General features: G+C 40.2%; 1 protein-coding gene across 1 annotated transcript in view; it reads right to left on the bottom strand.

Annotated features, from left to right (window-relative positions):
- Window positions 1-14,755, bottom strand: part of CNGA1 (cyclic nucleotide gated channel subunit alpha 1) — a 41,819-nt gene that overhangs the window by 8,509 nt on the left and 18,555 nt on the right. The window contains exons 2-4 of the mRNA XM_082645337.1: window positions 4,676-4,796; window positions 3,303-3,419; window positions 2,266-2,328 (exon numbers count right to left, since the gene is read on the bottom strand). Coding sequence (XP_082501463.1) covers window positions 2,266-2,328; window positions 3,303-3,419; window positions 4,676-4,782 — 287 coding nt within the window. The 5' untranslated portion in view covers window positions 4,783-4,796. The remainder of the gene's footprint in view (window positions 1-2,265; window positions 2,329-3,302; window positions 3,420-4,675; window positions 4,797-14,755) is intronic.

The raw sequence follows: 14,755 nt of genomic DNA on the forward strand, positions 1-14,755 counted from the left end.
TATTTTTAACCACTACCGGGGAAGAGGGTCAGAAACAGTTCATATTCACATGGGATGGAAAACAGTATGTATTTACACTATTTTCCAGGGCTATGTTAACTCTCCCTCCCACTGTCATGACATAATCTAGAGGGACCTGGACCATGTGGACATTCCTCAGAGTATCACATTGGTCCACTATATCCATATCAATGACATCATGTTAATTGGGTCCTGAAAGAGGATTATCTAACCATGGGACAGAAAATGACTGCTGACCATGAGCTGGATCCTTCCAGAACTAACAAGTCATAAGGTTGTATTGCAACCTGTCACATGATAAAGTGATGTACTTGGGACTGAGCAGGTGGCTCGGCACCCTCGCCCCATGTCATCTACCACTGCTGCATCAAAGCTATTCCTCCCCCCCTGACCCATGGCCATATACTGGGCTTACAGGAACAACTGATGGAGCATGATCTGTGGGTGGGTCAGCTTAGCATCTGGATGCAAGCCAAAATGAGCTGTTGTCTACAATACAGCCTTACCTAGAGGTGGCCTTAAAAGATACTGAGGTTAATCTTACCAATGGCACAGCTTTAAGCAATGCACAATCATCTACTTTGTGGGGAAAAAGCAATGGCCTAAATTAACAATATACAAGGCAGACTTCCCTGGTGGCACAGTGGTTAAGAATCCACCTGCCCATTCAGGGGACACGGGTTCGAGCCCTGGTCTGGGAAGATCCCACATGCCGCGGAGCAACTAAGCCCATGCGTCACAGCTACTGAGCCTGCGCTCTAGAGCCTGCAAGCCACAACTACTGAAGCCCGCGTGCCTAGAGCCCGTGCTCTGCCACAAGAGAAGCCACCACAATGAGAAGACCGTGCACTGCAACAAAGAGTAGCCCCCACTCGCTGCAACTAGAGAAAGCCTGCACGCAGCAATGAAGACCCAACGGCAGCCATAAATAAATAAATAAATAAATTTATTATTTTTTTTAAAAAGAATATACAGTGATTCATGGGCAGTCACAATGCATTGGGTGGTTGGTCAGGGACCTGATGAAAAAATATTGCAAGATCGGGAAAAATAATTCTGGAGAATAGGCAGACTAAATGGACTTTATGGGCATGAGCACAAGGTTTTAAAACCTTTGTATCCCATATTAATGCCCATCAAATAGTAGGTGCCATGGAAAAGAAAAGAACAACCAAGTAGACAGAATAAATCAGCCTGCTGACAAAGCCAACCTCTGTCACTGGCATCCTCAATGCTGGCACAATGTGGATATGAATGGTGCAACCATGGTGGCAGAGATGGAGACTATTCATGGGCCCAACACATGAGGTCCCGTTCACCCAGGCGATTTAACTGCTGCTATTGCTGAATGTCCAGTCTTCCAGTTACAAAGACTAATGCTATGACTCTAAAAGAGCTCCATTACTTGAGGAAAGCAATCAGTCACTTGATGGCAAGTTAATTACACCATGGAAAGGGCATCAAATAACCTTGACTTGAATCAATATATATTATGGATACTAATTTGCTTTTTTGCCTCAGGGCTTTGACCAGTGCCACTATCCAGTTTGGGTTGCTGCCAGCTCATAGTTTCCCTCTCCCTTGGCTGGCCTTGGCTGAAGGAAGCCACCGTGCTCAAAATTATGCACCCCATCCTAGAGGCAGTCCTCATACAATGACTGCACATGGGTACAAAGCCCAGTCCTATTGCCTAACTATGGAACAGCTCTGAAGGGCCATCCCTTCTCCAGAGCTCCCCATAGCATCACATGGCACATCAACTCTATTCTCTGAAGTTCAACTTCTCCTTCTACCCAATCCTACTCCCCTAACTCCCTTCTAGGTATCATTTCTGAGAGCACTCCCAATAAACCTCTGTATACAAAGCTCCTTCTCAGAGACTGTCTCCTGGGAAACTTGACCTAAGACACATTGGCTCAGAATGGGAAGGGTTAATGATGTTTTATTTATTTTGTCAGCCACCCTAACCCTAACCACATGGTGGGGCAATTTCATATATGCTATAAACATGGTTTTTCTACACATATTCAAATACATACATACGTACATACATATTACTTGTAACATGAGTAGCTACATTTTTCAGGAAGAAATAACCAAATGACAAAATAATGGAAAAACTTTGCCATTGGATTAGATAGAGTTTGCCCTTATCTGCAGTATAACACATTCAGATGTATTTCTACCTTTTTACTGTCTTTCTTTAAAAACAAAGGTTTGGTTTACTATTGTCAATGTACTTACTGTTCTTTATTGCTGCTGTTGTTAACATTGAAAAGTGCAATGGCTCCAGGCAAGTGCTGCTCCCTGGGAAATGAAAAAGCACAGTGAAATCATAATAGTCACCATGTGTGTAATGTCCATAGTAAATAAAAAGTCTTAAAGAACAAATTCTTTTCAGGTTCTACCCATTACTAACTAGTGCCTAGATAATTTTTGAAAATATAGAGTCTCCACGAAGCATGAGTTGCTGAATATCAGGGCCATGAACCAAAGTAACTAATAAATGTTTATTAATCAGTGCTCACAATGCATCACAATACCATCCTCCACACTCTGAGTAAGCCAGTTTGGATGCTACTAACTCCCAGAAAGCAATTAAGACAGATTGTCCGGGAAGATAGGAAGGGAAGACAAGACAAATGAAAACAGTATGAAAGCTGAAGGTGGTCAGTGAGAAAAGAAACAGGAGGGGGAAAAAAAAGAGGGAAAAAAACAAAGTAGAAGTAAATATGTTTGGCAGGATGGGAACCCCTGATCCACACCAATACCACACTCTTCCCACACTCTCAGGGTCACACGTTTGAAGTTTCCACAAGTACTTTTTTCCCTAAGGATTTTTTAGCTTTTCTCATCTCGTTACTCACCCTAGCGCTCTGCTTCCCTGAAAGTAGGATTGAATGGTAGAGACCATTTTAGAGAATGACAGCTAAACCCTCTCACATGTAATTGCTTGGAAGAAGGATCAGAAAGAAGGAAGAAATCAGAGAGGACTCAGGCATGAGGTTTCCTAAGGGACAGACACGGGTCTCAGGGAAAATGATCAGCAAGAGTGTTCATGGCTTGGAACCCCATGGACACAAATTATCATCAGGCAGTGACAGTTTCCTAAGAGAAGAAGAGGGTAAGGAACAGAAGTAGCAATTTACTCCCGAGATCCTGCAGAGTAGCTGGGTAGCAGGAGTGTTGGCCAAGCCCACTGAGTGGAAGAGTAGAACACCTTTCTTTCATCTAAATAATAGTTTAAACACTGATGTGGAGGGATAGATCCTACTGCTCACCTCTGTGATGGCTGTCCCCTTCCACGTTGACTACTTCTAAAGGAATCCCTTGCATGAGTGTTTTCACTCTCTGATTCTTCAAATATAGAGGCACTGTCATCATCATCAGAAAAGGAGCTATGGTTCAATAGGAGGCAGAGATTAATTAGATCAGTGCTTTAAACCATTGTGGGGGAACATGTCTCATTTCTCGTCTCTTTCTCTCTCAAACGAACACAGACAACAGTTTTTAATAAGAGTGAGATGACAACTGTTCAGAATACACAGAATTAGATAGAGTATATGCACAATCCAGTAAAATACGTGTAATTAAGAAACTACTTTCTAGGTCTTCCATATTTATATTGTTTGATGCATTGATTAGCTAATATTTATCAAATCAAAAGTATGATATCTGTACTTCAGGTCATGTTATACAGTTTTCTGAACCTGTAATAACATTTCCTTCCACTAAAAGTAAATTCACCCACATTTATACAAATTTTATTCATTTATAGGGTAACCACTTTAAATTATACTTTTAAAACACGTTAGCATTTCACACTTTGTATTTTTTTTCACATTTCTCTATGGTAATGTTATCCCTTTAGATGTGAAATGTCCCATGAGGAAAGGTCTTGCCAGTGACTAACGAAATATTTGGCAAAGGTGCATCTAAAGAATCACCACAATAATATCTATGTTCATTTGTTAGATAAGTAAGGCTGTCCTAAAGAATAAATTCACTGAATTAAATAAAGTACAAAGTTCAAGGTTTCAAATTAAAAGTTAAACTGAAATTAAGCTTAGTTAAATTGAAGAACTTTGGCTAGTATTAAAAATACATGGGGGGCTTCCCTGGTGGCGCAGTGGTTGAGAGTCCACCTGCTGATGCAGGGGACACAGGTTTGTGCCCCGGTCCGGGAAGATCTCACATGCCGCGGAGTGGCTGGGCCCGTGAGCCATGGCCGCTGAGCCTGCGCGTCCGGAGCCTGTGCTCCGCAACGGGAGAGGCCACAACGGTGAGAGGCCCACGTACCGCCAAAAAAAAAAAAAAAGTAGGGACTTCCCTGGTGGTGCACTGGTTAAGAATCCACCTGCCAATGAAGGGGACACAGGTTCGATCCCTGGTCCAGGAAGATCCCACATGCCACGGAGCAACTAAGCCCGTGCACCACAACTACTGAGCCTGTGTGCCACAACTACTGAAGCCCACGCACCTAGAGTCTGTGCTCCACACAACGAGAAGCCACCACAATGAAAAAGCCCTCACACCACAACGAAGAGTAGCCCCCGCTCACTGCACCTAGAGAGAGCCTGCGCGCAGCAACGAAGACCCAACACAGCCAGGAAAAAAAAAAAAAAAAAAACCATAGAAAAAAGCATGCATTTACCTGCATGCTCCATTTTCCATCCTTCTTATTTCCTTTTCAATATCTGGTACAATCACATTGGGAATGTTTACAAAAGAGCGCCGTGTATTGATGATAATTTTCTTCATGGTTAGCTTAATAGCTGGGGAGAAAAAAAGAAGACTTTTTATATATTTACATACATAATCAAAAGTTTCACTCTATCATTCTTCTAAGGCTGAAATAACAATCTTATTTCCAGTTACATGTAGGAATTATTTTTAATAGAATACAGTCATGATCCAAGCACTTAATAATCACTAGTCAGGGATTTTGTGTATTTTTTTAAATTCAAGGGTTTTGTGTATTTTTAAAAATTTTTTAAATTCAGACGTGTAGAACTCTTTTTTTTTTTTAATTTGGATTTACTCCAGCTTTGAAATATTTAGGCAATGTGTGGAACAAAACTATAGGGACCTCACAGGCACATCCAACAATTAAGTAACAATGAAAAGCAGTAAAATAAAATACCAAAATGGGTGTAATCAACTGTGAATTTCTACAGGCATTCAGAAAAAATAAAAGGGTCTCAAGTGGTATTCAAATTTTGGAGTGAATAAAGATACAACTGATCCACATTTCAGCAAGTCCCCCTAAATTATTCTGATACACATAGTGCTCAGCTTCCCGGGCAACCACTTCAGACATCAGGAAAACGCCAAGAACAAAGTGATCCTGAACTCCAAATCTGTCCTGGCAGCAGGTTCCAGCCCAGCTTCAGGCAACATGAATGGCACGTGGGCACACTCGCTCTTGCCTTCTTTCCTGAGGCCCTGTCAGCGTCCAATGACAACGTCCCTGCACTCATGACCGGCCCCAAGTACTTCATCTGGTCTTCAGTGTGCTGCAGTGACGTGGCCTGGAACTTGGAGAAGTTCCTGGTGGGCCCCAACAATGTGCCTGTGTGCACAGGTACAGCCACTGCTTTCTAACCATGGACATGGAGCCCAACGTTGAAGCCCTGTCATCCCAAGGGCCCAGCTGTGCCCAGGATGCTCCTCCAACCCCTGCTGCTTGGCAGTCACAACGCTGCCCCCTGGGGATTTTATCTCTAAGGGTGTTTCCTCCAAACTTGCATGAAGATAACACCTGATGTCCAGGAAAATGGGCCTAGAAGGGTGCTAGGTGTCCATCCCGGCCTCCCCTCTCCCAGACCAAGCCTCCCCACAAATAAAGTGCTATGTGTCAGCAGAAAAACAAAAGGACACTGTGGATTTTTTAAAATGCTGCTGTTTCAGTAAACAAAGAATGTTGTCTGCCATTCCAGTAAACAACAGATGAATGTTGCCCGCTATTCAGCCATCAGCCACTGCAGACGCCAGGGTAGGTGCGCCCTTGGGGGAATTCAGGATGGAGAAAACAGGACACTGGCCCTTGATAATTAAGATGCATATCAAAGGAATAATTTCAATGAGTCCAGACTCTTGACTCTTCCCATACATAGTAAAGCACTAAAATCATTAACTTGAGAAGTCTGGTTTTTTGTGATTAGCAGTAATCTTTTGATGTTCGACTACATGATTTTTTTTTTCCCCCAGCAAAAACTCCTATATATTCTTGTTCCTCCCTTACCTCTTTGGATCAGTCCCTCAGAGTTATCTGAGAGGTTGCCTTCCCGGACTATAGTCCTCAGTAATGTCCCCTAAGAAAATATAATTCTCAACTTTTAAGTTGTGTGTTTTTTCCAGTCGACAAAACAAAAACCCAGTATCTGTTCACAGGCTCCAAGAACACCAGCTCTTGTACCGAATGTCACTTGCTATGGTCCTGCTGATGAAGACCCAAAGAAGGCCAACATGCTGAGAGGATGACGGGTGCTGGACAACTTCAGCAGGTACCAAACCTCCACCTAATCCTCTGTGGCTGGTTATCCATCCATCCCTCCCCTCCTCCACAACACACACCCCCTAACCTGCACTCCCAGGTTTTTATTATACGGATTGGGGATTTTTCCTTTGTTATTTTTCTACCACCGATCTCTGGGTTTTGGAGGGAAACTTGCCTTTGTTATGAATAAAATAGAAAAGCAAAAACCAAAAAAAGAAAAAGAAAAAAATCATTTGATGTGGGAAAATGTAAAAAGCACACTTCATTCTTTAAAACATTACATCTTCCAGTGAGGATAGCCATAAATAATGCTCTTTATTTCACCCTAGTATTCATACAACTAATGAAAACAACTAGCAGCCAGTAGTCAATAAATAGTAAACAGAATTTTTGTAATGTCTGTTAATAAAAGTGTGCAAATATTTTAAAATGTAATTAAAGTAAGTTTTAAAGAAACAACCACCTTAAGAAGAGAATTGTTTCACTGACTCCTTTTCAGCAACAGCATGGATATTCTGGTTATATTTATAGCATGCTGGCTTCCTATTGTCATCAATCACTACTCCTTCTGAGAGACCCCGTGCCTTATGATTAGGAAAAGGAGAATATATGATTATTTCATCCATCACAACATAGAAAAAACTACGTGAGTAAAAAAGATTAAACAAGGACAACTAATATTATCCAATATGTCAGAATGAACCAAACCTGGGCTTTGCTTGGACCTGAAGAAAAAAAGAATCACTTCCTTTGTCCCATAATTTCTTGTTGGCCTAAGTACTCTACATAGGAAAAAACTTTTTTTTATATCACACAATCACTTTTTAATACATATTCACTCTAGGAAGAAAGTAAACAGAAAATATAAATAGAAAAATAAAGATACTCAAAATTCCACACCAGACCGTATAATTATTTATCAACACATTTTCTCCACTGCTTTTATGGTTTCCTTTTTCACATTTAGATTTTAATCTATCAAATTTATTTTGGTATAAGGTGTGAGGTAGGGATTCAACTTTATATTTTCTAAATGACTAGTCAATAGTATAAATAGCACTAAATCAATAACCAATAGTCCATCTTTTCCTGACTAGTTTGAAATGTCATCATTCTAAATTTGCCTTGCCAACCGTAAAGATTTTGATGGAGTTTGCATTAAAATTATAAAATAAGTTGGGAAATTATTTTCCTCTATGTTTTTGAAAAAGTTTCTACATATCAATTCTACATTTTTATTAATTTCTAGATGTTTTGTATTTTTGTTTCTATTAAGATAGTTAAGATAGTTTTCCCTTGATATATTTTAACTCATTGCTTTTGCTATATCATAAAAATATTTTATTTATTTATTTATTTATCTTGAAACCAGCCAACTTAACTGAGCTTTACAAAAATTATTTCTAATAGTTTTTCTGTTAAATAATTTCTGTTTTCAGTAATGTAATCATAGCACTTACACAAATTATTCTTTCCTCTTTTTCATGAGGTATTTAGCTTTGATGTCTAGTTACCTTGACTAAAAATTCCAAAACAGAACAAGTAACAATCTTTTTTTTTTTTTTTTTTGCCCACGCAGCATGCAGGATCCTAGTTCCCTAACCAGGGATCAAAACCGTGCCCGCTGCAGTGGAAGCACAGAGTCTTAACAACTGGACAACTGTCTTAAGAGATACCTAGTATGGTTCTTGGCTTTATGAGAATGTTTTAAAGTTTCACTCTTAAGCATATTGCTGACTGTTAGCTTAAGAGAGATGTTTGATTCATGTTAGAGAAATCTCCATTTATTCATATTTTACCAATTTTTAAAAATTAGAAATTGGAATAAATGTTGATTTTTATTAAGGCTCTCTTCCTTTTATAGAAATAATCCTTTTTTTCTTTTAATTTTCCCTATTAACATGATGAGCTACTTTAATAAATTATTTTAATAGTTATGGAATAAACTCTTCTTGATTATGGTAAGTTCTTTCCATATATATTGAATCCTAGCTGCTAATATTTTATTTTTAATTTTTGCATTAAAATTTTTTTCATGTATTAAAGGTAAAATTTGTAGTTCGAGAAAGGATTTTTTTTTTTTTTTTGTGGTACGCGGGCCTCTCACTGTTGTGGCCTCTCCCATTGCAGAGCACAGGCTCCGGACGCGCAGGCTCAGCGGCCATGGCTCAGGGGCCCAGCTGCTCCATGGCACATGGGATCTTCCCGGACCGGGGCACGAACCCGTGTCCCCTGCATCGGCAGGCGGACTCTTAACCACTGCGCCACCAGGGAAGCCCGAGAAAGGATTTTTAATAGTAATTGTTGATTCTTTTCATATGCTTTTCAACTCTTTTGGTCTCACAGGATTGTTAACAAGACATCTGAAAAGAACCAAAAAATTCTTTTTTTAGAGAATTCATTGCTTTGCTGGTTTTCAAACATGAATTTTGAATAAAAATTTGCAAATCAAAAGGAAACAACTGCTTTTATAGAAAGTAAGTTTCAGATTTCATTTTTAAATGGATCATAAAACTTTCTCCCTTATGTGAGGCTGTAAAAAAACTTCACAAAGCTAAAGCAAAGCAAATGATTGGGAAAATCTTATGAACAATTCAGGCAAAATTAACTTGGAACATAAACTATGAATGCTCAGGAAGCAGTCAGGCTCTGACTTGGGTTCAAAACCTGCCTCTACCACTTATTTGTTGAATGAATTCAAGTGAGCTTTTTAACCTTGCTGAGCCTTAGTTTTTATCTTTTTCATATCAAATAGCAGAAAGACATGCTGTGCACCCCCACACACACAAACCCACACATACAAACATAATTAATTATGAGGCAGAGGTTTTCTAAATTTAGTATGAATGATACCTGTGAAGCTTGTTTAAAATGCAGATTCCAGGGCCCTGCTCTCAGAGTATGAATGAGGAATGACATGGGCGCCAGGAATCTACAATTTTATCAAACACCGTTAAGTAATTCTATTTCAGTTCCTGTATCACATTTAAAGAAACATTACTCTATGTATGCTATTGGCCCTTGGTGCACGACCCCAGTCATATCTGTATTTCTGAATACAGTAGTGGGAAAGACAAAATAATGGTCAAGAAAGGCTTCAAGGCAGGAGGAGGAGGAGGAGGAGGAGGGGTGGGGGAGGAGAAGGAGGGGGTGGGGGAGGAGGGGGGGAGGGGAGGGGGAGGGGAAGGAGGGAAGGAAGGAAGGAAGAAGGGAAGAAGGAAAGGAAGAAAGAAAGAATGAGGGTCTATATTGGAAAAAAGTGAAACTATGTTTTCAGATGAAATTATAGTATATGTAAACAACACTAAAAAATCTATAGAAAAATATTAGAACAAATAAGTGAACTTAGCAAGGTCACATGACAAAAAGTCAATGTAAAAAAGTTCATTTTATTTCTGTATGTTAGCAATGAATAATTAGAAAATGAAATTTAAATGAAACATATACATTCCAAGAAATGAATGTCTATGTCCAATTCAAGAAATAAATACTATGTAGAAAGTTCTCTGCCAGATGCTGTCAGAAAGAAGCCCAAATATGATTATGGCCCTAAAGAGCTCACAACTAGTATTGGGGAACAAGGCAAGAGTACCACACTGAATAAAAGGTTTGGGACCCATAAAAGAAAATTAAATAAGTGTTAATAACTGTCAGTCACCTCTTCAATTTCAAAGATTATTTTTTCTTTGTTTCAAAATTTGTGAAATATTAAAATTATTATTTTAATAGTGTTATGAGAAAAATTTGATAGCTGAAAAAAGGGAAATTTGGACACAGAGGGAAGACTGTGGGGATACACAAAGAAAACACTATGTGGAGATGCAGGACTCGAGTGATGCATCCACAAACCAAGGAATACCTGCAGCTACCAGAAGCTAGAAGAGAGACGTGGAACAGATTCTTCCCTCGTGCCTTCAGAGGGAGCATGGCCTCACCAGTTTCTTGATGTGGTACTTCTGGCTTCTAGAACGGAGACAATAAATCTCTGTCGTTTTAAGCCAATACAGGGTGAAAAGGGATCTGGAGGGTCAAACAGCTGCTATCCAGCACACAGAGATGGCAGGCCAGGGGTGCTGTGGGACCCAAGGGGAGATGTACTAAATCCTCTGCAGTGAGCTTGAGATAAAGCTTCCTGAAAAGGTAAGGCTAGAGAGATCTTGGACAAAGAGCAGGTACCTGTCCAGCATACCACAACGTGGAGCGATATTCTAGGCAGAAGCAGTAGCAAATACAGAAAAACGAACATGTGAGAGAGCAGGGTGCCTTCAGGAAACCACAGCAGATCAAGTCATGGAGAATGTGGTTCTGTGAGTAAATGACAAGGAAAGAGGTGGAGAGGAAGGCAGGGGTTGATTCACTACCTGCATTGGATGCTCTGTTACCTTAACAAGGATGAGGAGTCCCTGGAGGATTCCAAGTGGGGCCATGTCCAGTTTTCCAGTTGGGTGAGGCAACAGAAAAGAGCTGGAGTAGGAGTCTGTGGAAGGATTACAGGTATCCCTGGGTCCCAACTGATGCAACAGTGCACACGGTGCTGTGATCTCTCACCATGCCTAGTAGTTCAGGTAGGAAAAAGCCCGAAAGGAAGATACCTGGAATGATCTGAGATTGGGGTCAGCAGTTGGGGTGGAGGGACAAGGGGGCAAAGGAGGTAAGGAGAGACTCATTTAAATAAAAAATCACAGACCTTAAGCTGAAGGAGGGACAGGATGATAGGAAGGAAGGATTTATTAGGAAGTTGAAGATCAAGGGGACAAATATCTCAATAAGGTTGAAGAACAGGTTTAGTGAGAAAGAGAGTAAGAGTTGGAAACAGAGGAAGCTGTGTTCAGGAAATAAGATGCTGTACTAGAGGTTACAATTGTGGAGATGAAGCACCTTGGAGTCAGGACTCAGGTGACCACGGTGGAGAGGCTGAAGCAAAGGGAAGAAAAGAACTTGTGAAGCTAGGGACTCAGATGTCTCGGATGCATCATATTTCATAGCTGTGGAGGCTGCCCAGAATGACAGTGAGACTCAGTAGGAAAGGGACATCTGAACGGTAGGTGCCATATTATTTGATGAATGTGGAGCAGCAACTGGCAGGTCAGCAGATGCCCAAGACCAGCTCCAGTGGGAAGAGAGTGGAAAAAGAAAAGGGTGTAGTGAAGGATTTAGAAGAGGCAGTTGAGAGGTCGGAAAATGTCAGCTTCTTTCTAAGTGGATCAGGTGTGCCTAGTCTGTGCATCATCCGAATCTGTCCAAATTCTAAACAGTTCTTCAGACCTGAAGTGAAATATTTCTGATTGCTTCAGGGAGAACGCCTCTGGTAAGTGTTCCTGAGTGCTTCCCACCTGGGTATGACAGATTTAGGCAGGATAAGAACAGGCAAGTGAGAAAGAACTTCTATGTGTTGCCCATTTTCTGCATCAGTCCACCTCTTTTAGCCTCTGTTACTCACTTTGAGACCACAGAAACAGAGACAAAGGTAAGAAATGTCTATGGAGAGCCTGCTACAGGTCAGGCATTACATCAGGTTAGGATATTTAATTCACATAAGAATCTGAAGCATGGCTTTATCTTCTCCATTTCACAGGGGAAGATATGAAGCTCAGAGAGGGTAAAGGATTTGCCCAGGGTCATGTGACCACGCTGGTATGCACAAACAGGTTGCAAAGCTCAAGCTCTTTCCTGCACTGCTCAGAAAAGGCGTGATATAGGAACTCAGTCACCAATGGCCCCAAGTGACACGTGTTTGTCCCTGCTTCATTCCTATCAGTGTGGGCTTCTCCACAGAAGTGTGCTTTTTGGATTCAGTCAGTTATTTACAATGCAGTGATATAAACTCAAAAAGCATGTCTTAAAACATTGACTTAAGCAAAAGGGTGGCCTTGGGGGTTTTAACTTCCGGTGACATCCTTGAGGAGCCCAAGCCACCCCCAAACAATAAACTTAAAAAAAAAACAAAAAAAACCCAGTTGATTTGGTAAATAAATATAGCTTTAAAATAAGTTCCTAGTGCCCACCAGATGGCTGCCCTAAGCCCTTACTGTGTAGAAATTCTGAATCCACTATTAGCCTTAGGAAAAATACCAGAAAGGATTTTCCTGTAATTTCACTAGACTGACCACTTTAAGAGAAGGGCTACTTTTTGTTTTGTGTTTCATTCCTATATATCCTTAGCTTTAAGAACAGTGCGTTGAACCTAGCAAGTACCCAATTATGTTTGTGGAAAGAATGAATGAGTAAATGAATTAATGCAGGTCAGAGGGAGCAGGGGTGGAAATGATGAGGAAATGAATCCAAATCATCTCTGCTTTGCTACTACTCCAACCTCTTTTTTAAAGTCTCCTTCCCCACTTCCTCTGTTTATCACTTTCTCCCAACCCAGAAAACCCTGGTGCAGCAAGTCAGGACTGTAAGGACACTTGAATCTGATGATCCTGCAGCACTAGAAAGGTGGCATGGGTATGGATCTCACTTTTTCACCAATCAATAATAAGTTCTAGACTGCCCCAGCACTCTGCCCCGGCAATGTCTTCTGCTGTGTCCTTCCATTTATAGTAGAAGGACCACATATTACACAGAAATTAGTAATATGCACAGTCCCACATTCAACATCCTGCACTGCTGAGAAACAAACAGGATCGTACTTTCACCCATTTTCTTCCATGAAGTTCTACCTTCACTTTGATGCAGGTATCTCCCAATTTCACATAAGCAGCCCTGACCACCTTCCTTGGCTCCTATACTGTATTTCATTCATTAATTCACTGCAAACATTTTGAATACCTCCTATTAGCCAAGCTCCTTTCATTTACTTTCTGAAGCAGCCACTTCAGAGCCCTGTGCCCAGTGTGTCCGAAAATGGACTTTCACTTCTTTCCCTGTCAAGCCAGCTCTTCTTCCTGACTTGGCTATTTCTGGTTGTAGAATCATTGTTCTTTCATGTTCTTAATTCACTGAAAACTTGGAATTCATTATCTTTAACTCTTTCCTTCCCACCCAGTCACTCTGTCGAGTTTTAACATACCCTATTTTGCAATTGCTCTGCCTACACTCCTACTTTTTCATTTAATTATCACTAAGGTTTGCTAGGTGCTTGTTACCTCTTATCTTTGACTAAGTCTGTTACCTGATTTATTCATCCCTAGCCTCACCCACCCTCCAATTCATCCTGCAAAGTACTCCCAAATTCATTTTCTTAAGGAGCATATACTATCATATTCTTGTTCTAGAACCTTCAAGATTTCACCATTGTCTACCGAATTATTACCCTTTCTTCTGCAGCGGAGGCCTGATCTCCCTTCCTCCCTCCCTCTCACTTTCTTCCTCCAAAAAGACAGGATGAAATACTATATAGTCATTAAAAATAACAACATACTTCTAGATGAACAGGTATTAAAAGTTCTTAAAGATACAGTATATTACCATACATAGGAAAAAAAGATATATATATACATATATTCATGTGTGTTTGTGTGTGCAGAGAGAGAAAAAGATGCAACAAGAAAGTGGTAACAGTGATTTCCTGCCTCTGAAGAAGGCAAAACATGGATGAGACTGGGCAATAAGCGTAGAAAATATACTGTATTTTCTGAATATTGTATGATGTAAATTAATGACTTAGTGGATATGCATAGTGACCCCCATTTCAAAATGCAAAACAGTACAAAAATTATATTATCCATACTTCTACCACCAGGAATTTGTTAACTTTTGTCTTTTGTCAAATTTGCTTCCCCACCTTTGATGGCATGTGAAAAACAATAAAACTTTATACCTAAAGTTAAAGCCCTTTTATCAAGCTGCCCCTTCCCAGTTCTAACCTTGTCTTCCCTCTACCCTCTACCCAGAAGCAACCACTACTGTAAGTTTGATGTGTATCCTTCCAGCCCATTCCACCCTTTTACATACTTACATAAGCATCCATAACCAATGCATAGCTTGGGACATGCTGTTTAAGTGTGTAAAGCAGTATCTTCCCCTGTGTATAATTCTGCAACTTGCTTTTTCACTCAAAATTATGTTTTGAAAATGATCTATGCTAAGATACATAGAGCCATTTCATTTTATAATATTGTTTGTTAACATTGTAAAATATATGTATCATATTTTATTCCTTTTTTCTATTCGTCCTTCCTCTTTCTATTAATGAAAGATTGGTTCTTTCCAGTTTTTTTTGCTATTAGGAGCAGTGCTGCAATAAAAATCCTTTGCATGTCTCCTTAGACACTTGTACAGAGTGGTCCTTAT

This window comes from Mesoplodon mirus (genome assembly GCF_964341445.2).
Source record: "Mesoplodon mirus genome assembly, chromosome: 2".
NCBI lineage: Eukaryota > Metazoa > Chordata > Mammalia > Artiodactyla > Ziphiidae > Mesoplodon > Mesoplodon mirus.